Below are 19,137 nucleotides of genomic sequence, written 5' to 3'. Positions count from 1 at the left end.
AAGAATTCGATAACTTAAATTTTTAGCTTAAATAATGTCCAACATATATGAATGAACTCTTTGAGATATGTCTTTATAAATTTTAAATGTGATTTATCTCTCTAATAATGGATATAAGAGTCGAAGGTTCGACTTAAACATAATGATTGTGTGGAATCGAAACACTTAAAAAGACGATATACTAAATCAATTTATGTAGGAATGCAAAATTAAGGCCATAATTGAGACTAAGTTGATACAACTTAAGTAGTAAAGTTGTGTGTTATGATTGAGTCCAAACTTAAAAAACATTGAAACAATCTAGACCCGGAGAGACAAAGTTGAATGTTGGGCTTAAAGGGCACTGAGATCATTCTAAGATGTGAGGTTGTGTGATTCAAAAACAAGTGTTGATAAAATTTACTCATATAAAAAATTAAAATGAGACTTAATCAAAATTTACAAATGAACGAGAGAGATTCTTAAAATAAAGTTCACTACATAAAGCTCAATAGTTTAAATTTTTAAACTAAATAATGTCCAACACACACACACTCACATATATATATATATATATATATATATATAAACTCCCTAATGTACTATCATGCAGTTCAAATATGACTGATCTCCTCGTTATAGAGTACAGCTACAGCCATCAGATTAACATTCCATTGTCACAGTAGGAATCTACTAAAGTTTTTAGCAGCAAACCGTAGTCAACTTTAAGGTTGAAGTATATATACCATTTGACTATCTAATTGCAGTAATTCTAGTGGTTTAATCCTGGCTATTCTGGGGCCTGAGGGAGAAAAAAGTTTAAAAATTCATACATTTTCTTGGATTTTTTTTATATATTTAAAGTTGTCATGATTGAACAAGAAATTTGAAATTAAAAGTCCGAAAGATCATACAACTATTGACGGGTTTTTTTTCCTATTTGTATTTACTTTCTAGGAAAATCTCAAGTTATTAACAAACTTAAAATAAGAGCTAAAATTTTCTGTTTACATCTTTATAAAGTGTAAAGGAAGAGGAGGAATGTAATCTGCAAATATTTTAATTTTTGGTGACAGTTTGTTTATCCTATCTTCTGCGGTAGCAGGCGTGGAAAGGCACCTAATATTGTCACTATATATTGCAAATGCAGGACAAAATAAAATCTAGGACAAAGAACCTAAATAAAACCATATTCTTTTACAATTTGCTAGTACTCTAACCACATATGGAAATACTAAATCATAAAAGGGAACCAATTTTGCCATTGCTTACTGATAAACAGTACAGTGCCTTTCCACGTTAATGGAGGGTCCAACTAAAAAAAATTATAGAGCTATACTAAACAAAGCAATTGAACTTTAGAAGGAATATCAATAAAACTACATTTCCTTTGACTAGAAAGACAGATCAGAAAAGGAGACTGCAAGTTGGTCCCTTTGGCCTTTGGCATTGCCTATAAATTACTTGGCTCCAGCTTCTTGTCACTCGTGCAGTTATTTGACCTTTTAGCTATACACTGTCATCACACTCTTATTTGCTTCTCTCATCCCAAGTAGTAAATCTTCTTCATTGCTATTTTCTAAGGCATCGTACGGTCATTCTTTGGACTGTCTTACTTACTCGAACCTTCTCAAATTGCTGCATAAAGTAAAAGGTAAAGTTTCCCAAAGAACAATCATTTGCATGTTCTTTTATTGTTACTCAAATTTTCTACCTACCTGTAAACATCAAGGTATTCCGAATTAGCAGTGGCACTATACAGTATAAAATAATGAAATGAAAGATTAGTTTTTTGCTTTAAATTAATGTTGCTGTTTCACGACAGGTTAATCATGATGAGAATTTCCCTGTCTATGTGCAAAGAAACAGTGCCTTTACTGGACATACCTTCTGGGGTGCTGAAAGCTGACTTCTTTATTCCTAGGCGACAAAAAGAGAAGGTTGTGATCCTAATGGGAGCAACCGGAACCGGCAAATCAAGACTCTCCATAGACCTTGCGACCCGATTTCCAGCAGAAATAATAAATTCAGATAAGATACAAATACATGCGGGACTTGACATAGCCACCAACAAAATCACTGAGGAAGAACGGTGTGGAATTCCACACCATTTGTTAGGTGTGATAAATCCCAATTCAGATTTTACAGCAACAAATTTTATTGACATGGCTTCACATGCCATGGCTTCAATTGTGTCCCGTAGCCAGCTTCCAATTATAGCCGGAGGCTCAAATTCATATATTGAGGCCTTAGTTGATGACAAAGACTTTAGATTCCGATCAAAATATGAATGTTGTTTCCTTTGGGTAGATTTAGCAATGCCAGTACTCCACCAGCATGTATCTGAGCGAGTAGATAAGATGGTTGAAATGGGAATGGTCGATGAGGTAAGGAGTTTTTTTGATTTCAATGCAAATTACGAACGGGGGATTAGGAAAGCCATTGGAGTTCCTGAATTTGACCGGTACTTCAGAGCTGAACCATTTTTGGACAAACAAGGCCGTGATAAACTGCTACAAGAAGCAATACAAGAAATCAAAAGAAATACTTGCAAATTAGCTTGTCGTCAACTGGAGAAGATTCACAGGCTGAGGAATAACAAGAAATGGAAGATACACAGGCTCGATGCCACTGAAGTTTTTCACAGGCGTGGCAAAGATGCTGATGAGGCATGGGAGAAGCTTGTAGCTGGTCCAAGTACAGAGATAGTGGCAGAATTTCTATACAATATCAGCTCTGAGGCCCTAGTCACTGATCCTGCCATTAGAGTGCCTTGTGGCATAATGCTGTAAAATCATATCTGAACCAGGAATTAACTATTGAAGTGATACATTTCAATTTTAAAATAATGGAAATATGCTACTTAATGGAAGTCACTTTTGGAAAAAAGATACTTCAATTTCGCAGCCCCCTGCCATTTAATGATGTGAAAGCATTTTTTATTTTTTCCTTTTCGATGTCTCATCAGTTGAGATACCATTTTTTTTTTTCTGATATACTTATTATATCAGAAAGTACTGTAGGATACCTTTATCTTGCCACTTGAACAGCAAAATAAAAATCAAGTGATGCAACTGTTTGAACTGGTTGCTGGGATTGTAAATTGTAATGCAGACTTTGGGGGAAGGAAAGAACCCATGTAAAAGTAAGTTGTTTTGTTTTTATTTTCATTTGGCAAGACATGTTAATGCAAGTTTATTGTTGACCGGGAGAGTAGAGCATTTTATCAAAAACAAATAACTGAAACAACTTTTCAGAAACACTCCGAAAGGTACAACAGCAGTAAAAAGAAATGAAATGCATGTACTTGATTAGTGGCAGTACTGGAAAGCAACATAGAAACCGGTGCTTGCTCTCGCTTACTTCCTTCTAAATTTTAATGGGGAGTTGGGGCCGTTGGAAGCACACGCCTGATGCTCATGCCCCATGGCTAGTTGGTGGTGCCTGTTAGCTGCTCAAGATTCTCATAGCCACTTGTCAAAAGAAAAAGACTGAAATTTTGTTATTAACGAAGATGCATGAGAAGACAGAAGAGGAGAGAATACCAATTATTATAGTAATGGTTTGATACTGATATTCGCCACTAACTATGAATGCTTGATTGAGTTTAGATATAATTATTATAGTATTGTCAGGGATCAGTCTTAAAGATTGTAAATAATTCTTCCCAAATTCAGCAACTTTTATCTTTGACTATTTTACTCAAAGGCATTTTTTTATTAAGGAATCCTACATGCGGTCCATTTCCTTTTTTTTTTTTTTAAAAAAAAAGGTTATCCATGAAACATAAGAATAATTTGAGTGTTATTTGAGGCTTGGCCGGCTTTCTAATTCTTGATATACAGTGGTTTAATACTACTTTATTATAAATAAGTGGACAATGGTAAGGGAGAATCAAGCATATATTTTGAATGGCAGAACATTGCAATTGTTGACCAGGGAAATTAAGGCTGTGAAAAGAAACTTGACAACTAGCTAGAGGCTGTTGAACTTTGATATTAAAATACATATATTCATATATGCTGATAGATTCTTTAGCACCACGGAAAAGAGAAATAGAGGTTTCATCCAGCATACAAAGTTGTCGTGTGGTCCAATATTTGGTTTGGCAGTCGATTATTTTAAAGCAGACAAAAGCTTCAGCGATATGGAATGAATATGGAGCAACATGAAACCGACTAGCTAGCATAACCAAACTGTAAACCACTTATTCTGTTTTCTGGAAATTTGAATCAAAGCTAAGCTATGGAATAAACTTTTTGTTCAACGAGTCAGCATTTAGCACTTTCTCTAAATTTCATTCGGGTGGCTGCTGTTGTCGTTTCGACAAGATGTACTTAATATTCTCTTTGCGGAAAATGACGATAGCTCTGGGTATCGAATCCCATGAACTATAACCTTTGATGAGAGCTTTTACAACATGTTGCCCTATGGAATGATTTTTGAATAATTTTTTGATGATATAAAACAGGATTGCAACGTTTGGTTGCCTCTTGCGCAAGTGGGGCTTGACTCTTGAGTGTAACCTTCTGATTCTGAAGTGCATAGAAGTTAACTAAAGAATTATAATGCAGTTGCATTTGCCCGAAGATTTTTATTATACAAGTGTTTTAGATACTTTCCCAGAATTTGTTTCATTGAGTTGGAGTTGGAAGATCCAAAAACAAGAATATTTCTAGATTCATGTATGTTCGATATCAATATGAAAATGACAATTGAAAGCGAAGTAAATGCTAATAAGAAACCATGAACAATTGTATGCCTGCTCAGTATACATGTCATGAGGAGAAATTAAGAACAGAGTAAGAAGGCAAGGCCGCATTCCATGGTAAAATCATTTATCTCAAATTGGATTAAAAAAGTGAAAGTAATTTGCAAAGGAAAAAAATAACGGTGCATTATTGTTAATTAGATAAGGAAATCTAATGTTTTGGGTATAATTCTTCTGAAGCAATAATTTTTATTATTGGATTTTTCTAAAGAGGTTGTGAGAAATAAAATGCAGAATAAAAATAAACTTTCTGTATAATACTAACATAATAGCAATATATTTTTGCATCAAACTCGATACCAAAAGAAGATAGCCATAATTGAATTGCATAGAATCAGCAGTAGCAGATGAAAAATGAGCAGCTGCATCACGGTCTTAGTCGCCCTCCACATGAGAAGGTGACGTTGCAGGTGTCATCAACAACGACAGTATACTGATGATTAGGCCTCGAAAGGAAAGGGGGCAAGTGAACCAGAATGTCACAGACACACTCAGTGTCTACCTGCTTCAGCCATTGACAACAATAATATTGGTCATGTGTCTCATGATGCCCATGCCTATGCCTGTGTCCGTGCCTGTGTCCGTGCCTGTGTCCTTGTCTATGCCCATTTCTACGTCCTAATTCTGGGGGAGGAGGGGATGGAAGAGCTGGGTGAGGAGTTGCTGGTGGCAATGGGACTAGTGGCACCATTGCACATACATAGTTCACCAGGGCAAATTGGGAAGCGCAAAGTAGACGGGGTGCCGCTATTTGCTTTGGCGTTAGGGGCAGGGGAATAGGCAGGGCTACGAAGAACATCGAGAAGAGAAATAATATAGGAATCCCGATCTTCACCATTCCTAATCCTATCTCAATAATTTTCTTCAGGTAATATGAACCAAAAAAAGAGGGGAATTTGGCATCTCAGCGTTGGTTTCTTCTATTTCAATTTATACTCGATTCATTCATAGACTTTTTGCTTTCTTTCTTCTGAGGCAATTAAGAATATAAAAACAGGGATGACCAAGAGAATAAGGGAATGGTTTGTTGATGTATATTTATTTATCTAGTATTCCTTTTAGTGTGAAGACTTTGTTAGGTGCCAAATTGTTGACAATATATAATATGCTGATCTCAAATCATTCCTCCAAGAAAAATACCAGTCTGCAATTTGGTTGGTGGTGGCCTTCCAGAAGTGTGACAAACCTTTTTGTTTCTGATACGACAAAGCATTTTTCTGGGGGTTGAATAGAAATTGAGACTCTGCAATACATTTCATTCTAAAATCAACCATGGCTGATGGCTATTTGTGAGGTGGGCACCGTTTTAGAACCAGAAAGTCGTAGTGAAATTGCATCAGGTAGTGCAGGTACATAACTTTAATAATTACCAGCACAAACTGATCATTTTACAAACGGATTGGACAGGACAAACTCCAGCCATTTCCAAAACAATACATTGGGTGATCGAATCAGCAAAGTAAAATATGAAATAGTTGGATGGATAAAAACATCAAAAGTAAAGTCGGCATTTTGTTACACAGCTGCATTTGGGCCAACCCATGAAAGAATGCTGGAATGCATAGACCCACAATGAATCCAAGGGAATCCATTTTACATGGGCTTTTGGAGACTAAGGCCTTGATCCAAGCCAAGTAAACTTGCACAATGAGGCCCATGACGGAACATAAATTTTAAATTAAAACTTTAAAATCAACATATGATTTGACCGCTTTTTTGTCTCGTATTCATAAATCCCAAAAGTTGTTCCTTTCTCTCCGGCACGCGCGACGCCACCCCCCCCCCCCCCCACAAGATCCTGCAAGCCACAAAACAAAAGCAAGGGTGTCACCACTCACCACTTCACCACACACCACCGCCAACTCCGCTCTCCAGTCAAAAGCAGTATCCGAAAAGGAAAGAGACCCCCATGACCTTAGCTCGGACGATCATGACGTTGTCATCGCTGAACGACTTCGTCTTCGAACCTGACGACATCCCCTTCGGCTCCGTTAAGTGGTTCGTCTACGCGGGATTCTCCTGCTTGCTCGTGCTCTTCGCCGGCATAATGTCTGGTCTTACTTTGGGTTTGATGTCTCTGGGCCTCGTTGAGCTCGAAATTCTACAGAGAAGCGGCACTATTACCGAGAAGAAGCAAGCTGGTAAACTCCCATATTCAATGTTTCAGTTTTCTTTAATTAGTCAACAGTAACTGAAAAACTAGTAACGGTTCCCACTAATTAAATTTGTCGACTTTACTGTTTCAAGTTACGGAATTATGATATGATATACTAAAATTAAAAAAAAAAAACCCAAATTTTGCCCTCTCCCCCCTCCCCCCCCCCCCCCACAAAAAAAAAATTTATCGTTTATTTGCATTGTAATGTTACATGTTTTCCCTTTTCATTCTAACTCTCAATCTTTTTCTTTTTCTTTTTTCTCTTTCCTGTGTGCAGCTGTTATCTTACCGGTTGTTAAAAAGCAGCATCAGCTTCTTGTAACTTTGCTTCTCTGTAATGCTTGTGCCATGGAGGTAAACATTTATCTTTTGTTACTAAAATTTGGTAATAGTTGCAATAATAATTTGTTTTTTTAATAAGCAATGGCATTTCCTTGATTTATCCTTATGGTCTTGATTTTTTGTTCTTGCAGGCCCTTCCTATATCCCTTGATAAAATTTTTCACCCCTTTGTTGCAGTGTTGCTATCTGTTACTTTTGTACTGGCTTTTGGAGAGGTATTATATATTGTGTTTTTACTTGCTCGTTTTCAGTGATTTAAGCCTTTTGATGGAATTTATTTATTTTACACCCATTTTGGATCAGATTTTACCACAAGCAATATGTTCAAGATATGGACTCTCTGTTGGTGCAAATTTTGTGTGGCTCGTGAAGATTCTGATGATTATTTGTTATCCGATTGCTTATCCTATTGGAAAGGTAGTATCCCAATTGTAATTTCTTGATTAAAAATTGCGACTTCACTAGTATTTTTTGGACAACAGGGCAGCTTTCCTTTGGTGTTTATGCTATATGTATCAGCTAACAAGCATTCATGCTTGGTTAAATGAAAGCCATGTAGTTCAATAAAGAGAAAGTGTTAGTGGGTTTTTCAGGAGGATTTGCATGGGGCAAAGAAACAGGGTCAAATTTATTGAGTAAATGAGCAATGTGCCTGCTTAAGTCTTGATATTTCTTACCGTTCAAACTGCCCTATTGAGTTGTTTTTGAAATAGCCTTTGGTATATGATATTTCTTGAGATTAAATTTCATTTGAGGTTTTATTCCAAAACTTCTGTTAAGGTTCAGCCACCAGCATGTATAATTTGGCAGTGCTTTATTCTTTTCTGAGGTTGCTCAAATTACATATTGTTTATGAAATGATGGTCCCACATTCATGGCCATGGCTTTAGGTTCTGGATGCTGTGATTGGCCATGGTGATGCTTTGTTTAGACGGGCTCAGTTAAAAGCCCTTGTCTCTATCCACAGCCAAGAGGTAACTTTTTGAACCAGACAAGACAATATTGCTCAAGCAAGTTAAGTTGTTTTTTGTTTCATTTAAAAGTTAAACTAACTTGTTGTTTCTGTTATAATAGGCTGGCAAGGGCGGTGAACTAACACATGATGAGACAACCATCATTAGTGGTGCACTAGATTTAACTGAAAAGGTAAATGCTATTATTGAAATAATATTCATGAGTCAAAATGGCCTGTCTCTTGTTATCTTTCCGATTGTATACAGTATTCAGACCTTCATTTTTTAGAAGATGAATATTGTTATCTGACAATACACGATGAACAAATATACTCAGATCGCGATCATCTCTACACACAGTTGACACACATTAAACTTAACCAGTACTAATTATCAAATAGTAAGATACTATTTTGTGAAAAAACTAAGAAATAAATCAGTGTGGAAACTGAATGTATATTGAAAAACTGCTTATTGAGAATTATACAAGAATCTTAGGTTTATATACAACTAACGAGGGGTTAAATTAGGAAACTAAATCTTCCTAAAAAACTAATCCTATAATTGAGGGATTGTCTATCCTAATTTTAGGGATACAAATACTTAATTCTAGAGATACAAATATAAATATATAGATTACAAGATTACAACCAGCTGTAAATAAGTGTTTTCCCACATATTTCAGTATAGTAGAGATCCTGAAGCACACACCTCATGATCTTTTATCTGGACTTTTGCCTGATGGGAAACTACCCTGGAGTATGGCTTTGGCTCTTAACTTTTACTATTTAAATTGTAGATATTGTGCCCAAAATGGTAAGTTTGTCTCTGCAAGTTTGTAATTGCCTTCTAAGGGCTGTACAGCTGCTTCCTCTCTCTCTCTCTCTCTATATATATATATATATATATATATATATATATCTTCCCTTTTAAATTGCTTTTCCATTTTAAATTACATATCTTTTTTGTTGTTGTTGTTTCAAATTATTTTTCATCTGTTCCAAGATCTATCAATTTCACTTCCAATTTTCGACTTTGAGATAGCTCAGAAGCTGATAAGAGCTAATTGCTTTGTCTTTTATAAAATGGTCACAATCCTGACTTTTTTAGAACATGCAGACTGCCGAGGAGGCTATGACACCAATTGAATCAACATTTTCCTTGGATGTCAATTCAAAATTGGATTGGTGAGTTTCAACTGGATGGCCTTCTTTTTTTGTTACCACATCATTTTTCCTTCTTTATCTTGCAGTTAAAACAAGTTAAAAGTAACAGAAGCTCCCACTGTTCACATTCCTGGTTCTGGAAAGCCTAAAAATATCTTAGACCTATTCTTTATTTTTGAGGAAAGTGTTGAATATAATTTATCTCTTATAATGATTGAATACAACTATGTCTGTCTCAGGTTTTTTGAGGTTTTACATGGGAAAATGAATTTTTGGATGAGTGATGGATCTTGTAATAGGTGGGGAAATTAGCTAGTTGGATCTAGAACTTGTAATGTCACACTGATAGGCATAGCTTAAGACCCTATTCTAATGTGGAAAATACTTTCTTTTTTTTTTCATTCTTTCATACAATTCATGCTGCTTCTTTTAGCAAGGTACTATAGGAAACATGATTGACTTTAAAGATTATCCCCTGTTAAAGTGGTAAGTTCTAGTAAATAAGATGACCCTTACCATCAAAGGTGGTTTATATATGAAGTGCTTCCTTCACTATTACTATATAGAAGTTAGGTAATAAGTGGATTTATCTGCCTTTTGATTCAGGGAAGCAGTTGGTAAAATTCTTGCACGTGGTCATAGTCGTATCCCTGTCTATGCTGGGAATCCGAAAAACATCATTGGGCTGTTGCTGGTGTGTTTAATAACCGATTAGCTTTCTTATGGGTTTTGTGAGTTTCTTGATAAAGGTTGCCAGTTCAATGTGCAATTATTTCCCTTCTTAAATTCCTATGAATTCTCCTTTGTTTTGAGATTTAGGTGAAAAGTCTTCTCACTATACGGGCAGAGGCAGAGACTCCAGTCAGTGCTGTTTCCATCCGGAGAATTCCTAGGTATACATATGTTTTCCCCTTTGCTTTTTTATGTTTCTCTCTATATATGCAAAAGTATGAATTCTCATACACAGACATCTCAGGGTTCCAGCTCATATGCCTTTGTATGATATCCTCAATGAATTTCAAAAGGGAAGCAGTCATATGGCAGCTGTAATGAAGGTTAAAGGAAAGAACAAACACCTTCAGTTCTTTGATGAGGGAGAGAAATTTGACGAGCATAGAGTTACCAATGGGAATTCTCAACTAACCACCCCTTTGCTGACCACATATGTCACTGAATCAGATAGTGCTCTTGTCAATGTTGAGAAATCTTTAAGGCCTATCACTGTCATGAAAAATCCTCAACCAAATGGTGTTGCAACAAATACCTTGCAACACTTTTCAGAGGATACCGAAGATGGGGAAGTCATTGGTATCATAACTCTAGAAGATGTTTTTGAAGAACTTCTCCAAGTAAGTGCTGTTTCCGTCACTTTCATCTCTCTGCCACTTTTTCTAACCTTCGGTTCAGCCATGCCCCAGACTTGTGGATTTTCCATCCGAACTAAATTCTTCTGTCACCTTGTCTTAATATTCTATCTTCAATTTATTAAGATCAATGGTTTGGCAATTAATTTTGTGAAAATGTGTTTTATCATGGAATTTCCATAGTGTTTCTCTTTAAATGCGTATGCAATTTGGATATATGGTACTTGCTGATCCCATTTTGCATTGTAGGAGGAAATTGTAGACGAGACTGATGTATATGTTGATGTACATAAAAGGTACAATACAATTTGGGTTTCATAGCTTTTTACTCACTTTTGCTCTTTCAGCTTCGCTTATAGCTTCATATAATCTCTTTTTCTTTTCTATTTTTTCAAGGATACGAGTGGTCGCTGCTGCAGCTGCTTCATCTGTGGCACGGGCTCCATCCAGTCGTAGATTGATTGGCCAAAAGCCTCCAGTAAGTACACAATTTTTATTATTTTATGTTTCTCTTGCTTGCATTATTAGATCATTAGGGAAGTAACAAACTAAAGCCAGCATACTGTGGTGATATGTAACCTAGGAGATAATATTAAATTATGTCCATGATTAAATAGGGTAGAGAAAGAAAACTTTTGGGCATTCCCCATTAGTGCAATCTCTCCAAACCTCTATATTGGAAATGCATGTCTGGAGATATCCCCTTTGAGTTTTTTGTGTTCGCATATGTTGGTCTCTCTGATGGGAAAGAGATTGACTAAATACTTTGCCCTATCAGAGATATTGCCAGATGTGACTAATAATTTGAAATAGCATGTCTAAGCTTCCAGACTTTTTACCCATAGAATGCTTCACAAGTATCATCACCCACACTCTGATAACAGCTGTAAGCTGATGAGAGATTCCCATTAATCATCAATTTACTTACTGATATCCTTCAGGGTGTTCAAAGTAAGCAAGGGCAAATGACTAAGAAATCTGTGGATGATGGTTCACAAACAGGGAGATCTGTTGTTAGCCCAGGGGAATCTCTTCCAGGCAGTATCTAAAGATCTTAGTTGGACAAAGAAGAATAGAAATCATGTGTTTTTCTTCCTTGCCATCTATTGTAAATTCTCAAATCAGGTTGTGTATATTGCAGTTTATGCCTGTAGTTCAGAGTGAGAAAACTAGTCATGTTTACTGTAAAAGAAAAATAGGGGAAATTTTGTTTTGTGGTTGTTAGTAATTCCACTAGCAAAATAGCTATCTAGGTATGAATTCTCAATACGGGGTGGCAAGTTTGGTTTTTGGTGAGGATCATTTACTTTCAAATATTTCGATACAGAAACAAAAAAAAAAAAAAAAAAAGGTTTTGTTTTGAGCAAGGTGCTCAGACTGATCTCTCTCTTTCATATACACGAGTAGTTTTCAATTTCTACCAATTGTGGCCATCAATTACTAAGACATAATTAGGATAAATTTTCCATGAGCAAATGTTCATTTAAAGATTTGAGAGATAATTTTTTTGTATATAAATATTTGACAAGAACAAGTAACAAGCAACAAGTCTGATAGCTTCTCTACGACATCGATGTTAAGTCATGTACTCGTCACAGCGTTTAACCTATATTTGGAAAAAAAAAATCATTATTTCATTGAAATAACGAGTTTTTTGGAAGGAAAAAGATATTAATTGTTGTAATAAAATTAAAAATGGGACAATTAGTCAAACGCAAATTAGGTAGTAAAAACAAAAAAATTACTGTAGTTATTACAAAAGGATTGGAATGGGGTCCAGGGTAAGGAGAGGAAGCTTCCCTAGAAAAATGCAATTGCTTAGACAAAAAAAAAAGAGAAACAGCCAATCGCGACAACCCAAACATTTAGCGTTTGATTTCCACCATGAAAGCTCAGTCAACGGAGGTCGTTTGCATATAAACTACTATTAGACGAAAACGCCCTCAGATAAAATCCCTAATCACTGTGCTATCCAGTTCCTTAGCTGCGTGGTTCTCCTGGCCTGGGTTCTCTCCCCAGAATATATAACTAACACTAAAAACATACCCTTTCTTCTCTCAACCTCTGTCCGTCTTCTTTTCTCTTTCACTCTCGATTGAAAAAGGTCAGTTTTTTTTTTTTTCTTTTCTTAATTTGATCTTCTCCTTTTCCCGTAAAACGCTATTTTTTTTCTTTTCAACGGTTAAATTCTCTTTTTTTTTTCCTCGATCATATCTTCTTTTTTTTCCTCTGCCGCCAAACGGAGAGTTGTTTCCTAATTCGTTTTCCTTCGTTTCATACTAGGATTCCCTTCGATTTTCATTCTCCTTTTTTTGTTATTCTCTTTTCTAAAAAAATCAAATAAGAAATGTCTGTTTTTCTTTTTTAATAAAGTTTGGCTCTTGTTGTCCTTTTAATCACCAAATTGAGCGTTAGGATTTATATTTTCGGTTTATCTGATTCTGTGATACGGTATTTCTTATAAATTGTATTTTGATCCTTTGGTTTTCTTCATTATTAATTGAAAGAAAATTTTGTCTTTTCTTTTTTTTTTCTTCAATTCCGCTGCAAAAATTAATCTTTTAGGGTTTACGTTTACTTAACATGATTACAATTATGATTCTCATTGTGAATATTTGCTTTATTGTTTATGACGTTGATTATAAATATTGTGTAAATTTTGTTAGTTTATTTGCAGGTTAATAGCTTTCTAGTATGGGGTTTAAAAAGGTTTATCAATGCTTGATTGATATATTCCCGCAGGTATTTCTTTTTATTCATTTTTAATCCCATGCTGTTATTGGGTTTTTTGTTTTTTTTGGTTAAATAAAACTCAAAACGTAGTAATTTAGAAATTTTCAACTATTCTTGTGAGCCCTTTATAGTAGTTTCTGAAACATCTGATTAAAGTTCATTGAAAATGTAAGAAACATACAGTGAAAATATTTTTCTTACACCTGCTGCACAGGTTGATCCACGTATTCTAAAAGCTGTTGCTATCGAGAACTCTAAGGATGTGGATGCAGCTGCGGAGATTGTTCTGTCTGAGATTGTGCCTTACCTGTCTAAACAAACCGTGGCTGCTAGTTCTTCCTCACAGAACCTGAGTCCTCAAGTGCAACCAAATGAAGGTAGCATATTTCATGATTTAATGTCAGACTTGTTTTCCTCTGCATTGTGCGTAGGCTGTTTATTTCCATGGATTTGCTTAAATCATGCAAGTATTTGGAAGATTTAGTTTTTTTATCTTTGTCTACTCTATATTGTGGATTAGAGGGTAACCGCCATTTTGTCTATGCGTGTCCATGGATTCAAATAGCGGTGCAGTTGCAGTGTAGCGGCCACTATTTTGCAGTAATGCCACCACCCGCCACCGTTATTTGAAAAATATCGGGTGAGAATTTGAATCTCATCGATAACGGAGTGTGGCGCCGCGAAAAAATACTGTAGCGGCAAATAGCTGTCTTAACGGATCGTTATTGCCGCTGCTCCATTTTTTTGTCAAAAAACCAGAATAAAAAAAAAAATAGAAAGCCCCCAAAAATACTTGAATTTGACATCAACCTCAATCCAGCCTCAAACAAACTCAAATTTAATCTCAAATCAGTCATCAATCCATTACAACCAGCAGTTCAACACAAGTAATTACCTTTGTAAAAAATATTGCAAATTTTTGTTGAATTTTAATGGGACTGAACTGATCGGTGAAGTTAGCCTCTCCATCTTACATCTTCTACTGAGTGAGGGCTCTGACTCTGATGGTGAGGGATTGGGGCTCAGACACCAGGGTGGGCTATTGGGTGGTGGTGATGAATTTTCTGGGTTGAGAATTAGGATTTGGGATACGGAAGAAAATTAGAGCCTAAGCAGAAGCCAGACGCATGTCGCCATGAGTCCATGACTGAATAACCTAATCGGTAGGGCCATATCTGGTGGGCGGGGGAAGCTTCTATTTTAGATTTTTGGGTTGAGTTTGAGAGTTGAGAGAGTGCAGGACATTGAGAAATAATGAAAAGTAAGAGGTTGAGATGAATGAGAGTGTGAGAATGAGACTAAAGAAAATAAAAAGGAAAAGATGCCGAGAGAGAAGAGTGAGTAGAGGGGAATAAAACCAAAATTTTAGTTCTGGGGTAGGGACCATGGGTTTTGTTCATGTAATTTTTTTTTTTTTTGGGAAACTTTTGTTTATAGGAAATTTTAGAGGTTAAATTTTATGGTAGGAAAGTTTAAAATTAAATAAACTTAGGAATTAATATGAGATAGATAGAGAAATTTTGGAGAAATTAGATAAAAATTGAGGTGATAAATTTTTTGTATAACTTAAATGAAAATTAATTAAAGTTAAATGATTATATATTGAATTATTATTTATTATTTTATATTTGAATTTTATTAATGATATTTTGTTTTGGTATTTGTATTTTTAATTTTTTGAGTAGTAGATTAATTTTTATTATTATTATTTTTGTGTACTTAACTAAAAATTGAAAGTTTGATCCCTTGTATAATAATTTAAAAGTAATTTATGATAACAATTTTCAATTAATTAATGTGTAAAAAATTAAAATACTTAATAAAATATTGCATTTCAAAATCATAAAATAATAAATATTTAATAGATTATTACATTTAAAAATCAAGTGAATAAAAGATATGTGATATCATAAACTATTTTAAAAATAATAAAATAAGAGTTTTTATAATTATAATTACAATATTTTATAATATGTTTTGCGAAAATAAAAAAAATTCATGACTGAGGTAACTGTGATGACCGCAATAGCTTCCGTTATGCCTGTAATCGCAATAAACGTGACGTGACCGAAAATGCGACCGCAACCGCAATTTAAATCCCTGTGCGTGTCTATAGGTTACATATTGGGGTTTATTCATTGATTTATTGGCCTGTTTAATGTCATAAATCGCTTGTTGAATTTGCAGTTGTAGATGAGGAAGGAAGCAATCAATTTATGTGGGAAAAGGAAGTGTTGGTGAAAAGCGCATGCTTTTCTACAGAACCATTATTGGAACCAAATGAAGTTGTCAGAGACAATCGTCTTACAGGTGCTGCCACCAATGTGGATTCTCTTGAGGCACCATATGCAGTGACTACTTCAAAATTCCACGAGAACAAAATTGAGGCTGCTGATATTGAAACTGAGGAATTGATTTTGTTGGGGAACCCAGAAAAAAGTGCTGAAATTGGGGAAGATAAATCTAGTGTCAGCTTGAATGCCTTAGGGATAGAGAATTCTCTGCTATATGCAAATCTTGAAATTAAGGAGTCTGGTTCATCAAGTAAAGACCTAGCCATAGACATCGAAGATGGCTTTGTAAGGACTCCCCATGTTTCACCAGTCACCCCAGCTCATGATTCTACCTCACTTCCAGAGAATACTGATAGTAGTGGCAGCTCTAATGATTATTTAATAGATTTTGATGGGCCTGTGGATTTGAAATCAGATTTATGCAGAAACAGTTCATTAAATGGAACTATGGTAGGTGAAGAAAATGCTGCGGTTCTGCTGGTTCCATCATCTTCTCAAGAACAAATGCCGGAAGAACTTAGAGCTGGTATTCATTCTGAAAGTGGTTCTATGATTCACTCTACTGATTCTGAGAAACAAGAAAGAGGTTCTGTAGAACTGAAGTGCCAGCAGGATTCCATTAGTGAAATGGGTGGTATTGAGGATGATACCTTCAATGCTGTTGTTAGTAGGTCTAGTCAAACATGCAGAATTGATCTACTTGAAGAGATCATTGACGATGCTAAAAATAACAAGGTACCCTTTGCTCCAAACCTTTTACTTTTGTAAATTTTGGAGGCTATTTGGGTATGAGAAAGAATCCTATGCAATGCTAACAATACTAATACTTCATCTGTTGTGTTAGTCAATTCTGGTATGATGATAAACTTCATCTGTTGTGGTATTCAATTGTGGCATGATGATAAACCTATCCTGAGTTTCTGATGTTATTGCTTATATAAGAGTCTTTTTAATATGAAAAGTTAGTTCTTTATTTCTTTTCTTTCTTTTTTTTTTTATGGTTCTATTTTGGGAGGGCAGACTCTTAACTTATCATGTTTTGGTGCAGAAAACATTGTTTCAGGCTATGCAGTCAATTATGAACTTGATGAGAGAAGTTGAACTTCAAGAGGAAGCTGCAGAACAAGCAAAAGAGGAAGCTGCCAGGGGAGGTTTAGATATTCTGGTCAAGGTGGAGGAACTTAAGCAGATGCTGACACATGCAAAGGAAGCAAATGACATGGTTGTGCAATTGTTAATAACCACATTTTTAAATTACTGATAATACAACGTAGTTCTATGATTCTTTAAAGAGTATGAAAGCTCAGCTATTGGCATTTCTTTGCAGCATGCTGGAGAAGTATATGGAGAGAAGGCAATCCTAGCCACTGAAGTGAGGGAGCTTCAAAGTCGCTTGCTCAGCTTGTCTGAGGAAAGAGATAAATCTCTTGCTATTCTTGATGAGGTATTTTTGGAGCAAATTAAATTGTCATCTAGTAGATATTTAGTAGAAAATCTTGTCTTGATATTTTTTTTGCTCTGGTATGGTTTATTTGTCTATCTATTTATATGTAAGTCGTAAATTGTCTTGATCTTGGTTGATCAATATGTTTATCCATGTCTTGGGGCATATTGAGGAGTTGAAAATTTTTGCAAATACACATTCATATCATCTTGTGCAATAAACCAATGTTTGGTTGAGTTTCATAAGCATGAGATAAATCGGCCATTTCTTGAAACAGATTCATCACTGAATAAGTTGTTTAGAGATTTGCACTAGATAATCCTTGGAATTTTATGGTGTATTTATCTACAGATGCGCCAAACCCTCGAAGCTCGACAAGCTGCTGCAGAGGAGTTGATGAAAACAGCAGAGCGGGAAAAGCTGGAAAAAGAAGAATCTGCTGGTAATGCTCTTACTGAACAAGAAGCTATTATGGTGAAGGTGGTCCAAGAGTCCAAGATTCTATGGCAGGAGGCAGAAGAAAATTCCAAGGTAGCTTTCATTTCTGTGCACTCTGTAGTCTTAACAAAAGTTTAAAATAGATTACTTGTTTGGACTTACCATATCCTATTTTTTGCTTTACTGCAGTTACGCGAGTTTCTTATGGACCGTGGTCGGATTGTTGACTCATTACAGTAAGTTTTATTGCCCAATTATTTATCTTTATCAATTTGCATCAAATATTTTATCATATTCAAGTCTGATTTATGAGTTTGGTGGAAAATTGTTAACTGATAGAAGTGGTATTGCTTGTTCCAGTTAAGTTGATCCGTTCTTGTTAGTAACAAGAATGTAGATTAGTGATGGGAAAAATATATGAATCACCATATATATGAGGGTTATGCCTCTGGTATTCAGGATCAATCAGCACCAAGGATATTCAACTCCATGGATACCGATACATGCATAATATTATTATTTGTGGATATATTTCAAACTATGTTCTGACAAACTTAAGTGCATTAATTTGTGAAATCTGATTTGCTGTTTGCAAGAGGAACCAAGTAGCAATGGAAGAATGGTAACATTTTACTTTTCATCCTTTTTGCAGGGGAGAAATGTCTGTTATTTGTGAGGATGTGAGATTGCTTAAAGAGAAGTTTGATGAGCGTATCCCATTAAGCAAATCTATATCCTCAAGCCAAACCAGCTGCATCCTGGCCTCCTCCGGCTCATCACTGAAAAGCATGGCATCTGATCTTGGTCCCAAGCAGGGGGAGATAGCTAAAACTCTAGAGAAGAGAAGCCCAACACCATCTGTTGATGCGCAATCACCAAAAAGTATATCATTGGAAGAAAGATACGAAGATGATGGCAAGGAGCTATTGGATAACGGGTGGGAAATTTTGGACGGAGATGCTGAATTAGATGCATAAAAGGGTCCCCTCCAGTTATAAATGGCTTTTACACGTCTGCAGTTTTATTTTAATAACCATTTTCTAAGTACTAGGATCCGTGATTTAATCTCTATTTGAGTGACTTGGTATTTTCATGAGCATATAGGCATTTTCTTTTGAACATCATGTATCTATTTTTGTGGCAAAATACCATCACGCAACTTTTGTACAGCATTAAGCATTGAATAAGTGACTGCGTCTATGCAGCTGCTCTATGTTCTGTCTATATATTTAGTCGCCTTCTTATTGAACGCTGAAGCTCGTGACTCTTTAATGTTATTGTTAATTTTAGCTACTAGCAAACTTGTGTTAGTGCTGGCAGTTATTGGCTCGGATTTACCATGATTCTGCTTCTGGCTGTATAAATACTGTATTAAAATAAAAGCTGGATCATTTTACCGGACTAATACGATGGAAAGGGGAAAAAAATACTTTTAATAGTATTTCGATTCCCTTTTGTATATGAGTTCCTGTCAAGGAATGAACAAGAGATGTTG

The 19,137-nt window shown here is 35.5% G+C and overlaps 4 protein-coding genes across 7 annotated transcripts; 3 read left to right on the top strand and 1 right to left on the bottom strand.

Moving 5' to 3' along the window:
- Positions 1–1,495: 1,495 nt before the first annotated feature.
- Positions 1,496–3,211, top strand: LOC111306079 (adenylate isopentenyltransferase 3, chloroplastic-like). The gene is made up of 2 exons (XM_089750299.1): positions 1,496–1,633; positions 1,805–3,211. The coding sequence occupies exon 2, from the start codon at positions 1,812–1,814 to the stop codon at positions 2,769–2,771; it is 960 nt and encodes a 319-aa protein (XP_089606425.1). The 5' UTR covers positions 1,496–1,633; positions 1,805–1,811; the 3' UTR covers positions 2,772–3,211.
- Positions 3,212–4,985: 1,774 nt separating this feature from the next.
- On the bottom strand, positions 4,986–5,703 carry LOC111306422 (uncharacterized). Its single transcript, XM_022904294.2, has one exon. The coding sequence runs from the start codon at positions 5,586–5,588 to the stop codon at positions 5,118–5,120; it is 471 nt and encodes a 156-aa protein (XP_022760029.2). The 5' UTR covers positions 5,589–5,703; the 3' UTR covers positions 4,986–5,117.
- Positions 5,704–6,515: 812 nt separating this feature from the next.
- LOC111305178 (DUF21 domain-containing protein At4g14240-like) lies at positions 6,516–12,029 on the top strand. The gene is made up of 13 exons (XM_022902454.2): positions 6,516–6,891; positions 7,186–7,262; positions 7,382–7,465; positions 7,554–7,667; positions 8,141–8,224; positions 8,325–8,396; positions 9,323–9,390; positions 9,976–10,063; positions 10,189–10,262; positions 10,346–10,718; positions 10,983–11,029; positions 11,130–11,211; positions 11,675–12,029. The coding sequence occupies exons 1-13, from the start codon at positions 6,660–6,662 to the stop codon at positions 11,780–11,782; spliced, it is 1,503 nt and encodes a 500-aa protein (XP_022758189.2). The 5' UTR covers positions 6,516–6,659; the 3' UTR covers positions 11,783–12,029.
- A 763-nt stretch (positions 12,030–12,792) lies between these two features.
- LOC111305177 (uncharacterized) lies at positions 12,793–18,952 on the top strand. Of its 4 annotated transcripts, none has more exons than XM_089749687.1 (9): positions 12,793–12,837; positions 13,411–13,475; positions 13,681–13,843; positions 15,660–16,495; positions 16,809–16,982; positions 17,088–17,204; positions 17,556–17,735; positions 17,832–17,878; positions 18,295–18,952. In XM_089749687.1, the coding sequence occupies exons 2-9, from the start codon at positions 13,428–13,430 to the stop codon at positions 18,617–18,619; spliced, it is 1,890 nt and encodes a 629-aa protein (XP_089605813.1). In that variant the 5' UTR covers positions 12,793–12,837; positions 13,411–13,427; the 3' UTR covers positions 18,620–18,952. The 4 variants fall into 4 exon arrangements, with proteins under 4 accessions (XP_089605813.1, XP_022758186.2, XP_022758187.2 ...); XM_022902451.2 differs by having other exon boundaries at positions 15,654–16,495; XM_022902452.2 differs by having other exon boundaries at positions 13,400–13,475.
- Positions 18,953–19,137: the final 185 nt, after the last annotated feature.

This window comes from Durio zibethinus, chromosome 21 (assembly GCF_047325235.1).
Source record: "Durio zibethinus cultivar Kanyao isolate XHJ-2024 chromosome 21, ASM4732523v1, whole genome shotgun sequence".
Classification (NCBI taxonomy): Eukaryota; Viridiplantae; Streptophyta; class Magnoliopsida; order Malvales; family Malvaceae; genus Durio; species Durio zibethinus.
This window is presented reverse-complemented; position numbering and strand designations above follow the sequence as displayed.

Bases quoted from the DNA above. Each gene is read 5' to 3' on its own strand.
- LOC111306079 (XM_089750299.1), top strand. From the start codon at position 1,812: ATGATGAGAATTTCCCTGTCTATGTGCAAAGAAACAGTGCCTTTACTG.
- LOC111306422 (XM_022904294.2), bottom strand. From the start codon at position 5,588: ATGGTGAAGATCGGGATTCCTATATTATTTCTCTTCTCGATGTTCTTC.
- LOC111305178 (XM_022902454.2), top strand. From the start codon at position 6,660: ATGACCTTAGCTCGGACGATCATGACGTTGTCATCGCTGAACGACTTC. The intron at 6,892-7,185 runs GTAAACTCCCAT...TCCTGTGTGCAG, and splicing joins TACCGAGAAGAAGCAAGCTG to CTGTTATCTTACCGGTTGTT. The intron at 11,030-11,129 runs GTACAATACAAT...TATTTTTTCAAG, and splicing joins TATGTTGATGTACATAAAAG to GATACGAGTGGTCGCTGCTG.
- LOC111305177 (XM_022902451.2), top strand. From the start codon at position 13,428: ATGGGGTTTAAAAAGGTTTATCAATGCTTGATTGATATATTCCCGCAG. The intron at 13,844-15,653 runs GTAGCATATTTC...TTGAATTTGCAG, and splicing joins TCAAGTGCAACCAAATGAAG to TTGTAGATGAGGAAGGAAGC. The intron at 16,983-17,087 runs GTTGTGCAATTG...ATTTCTTTGCAG, and splicing joins CAAAGGAAGCAAATGACATG to CATGCTGGAGAAGTATATGG.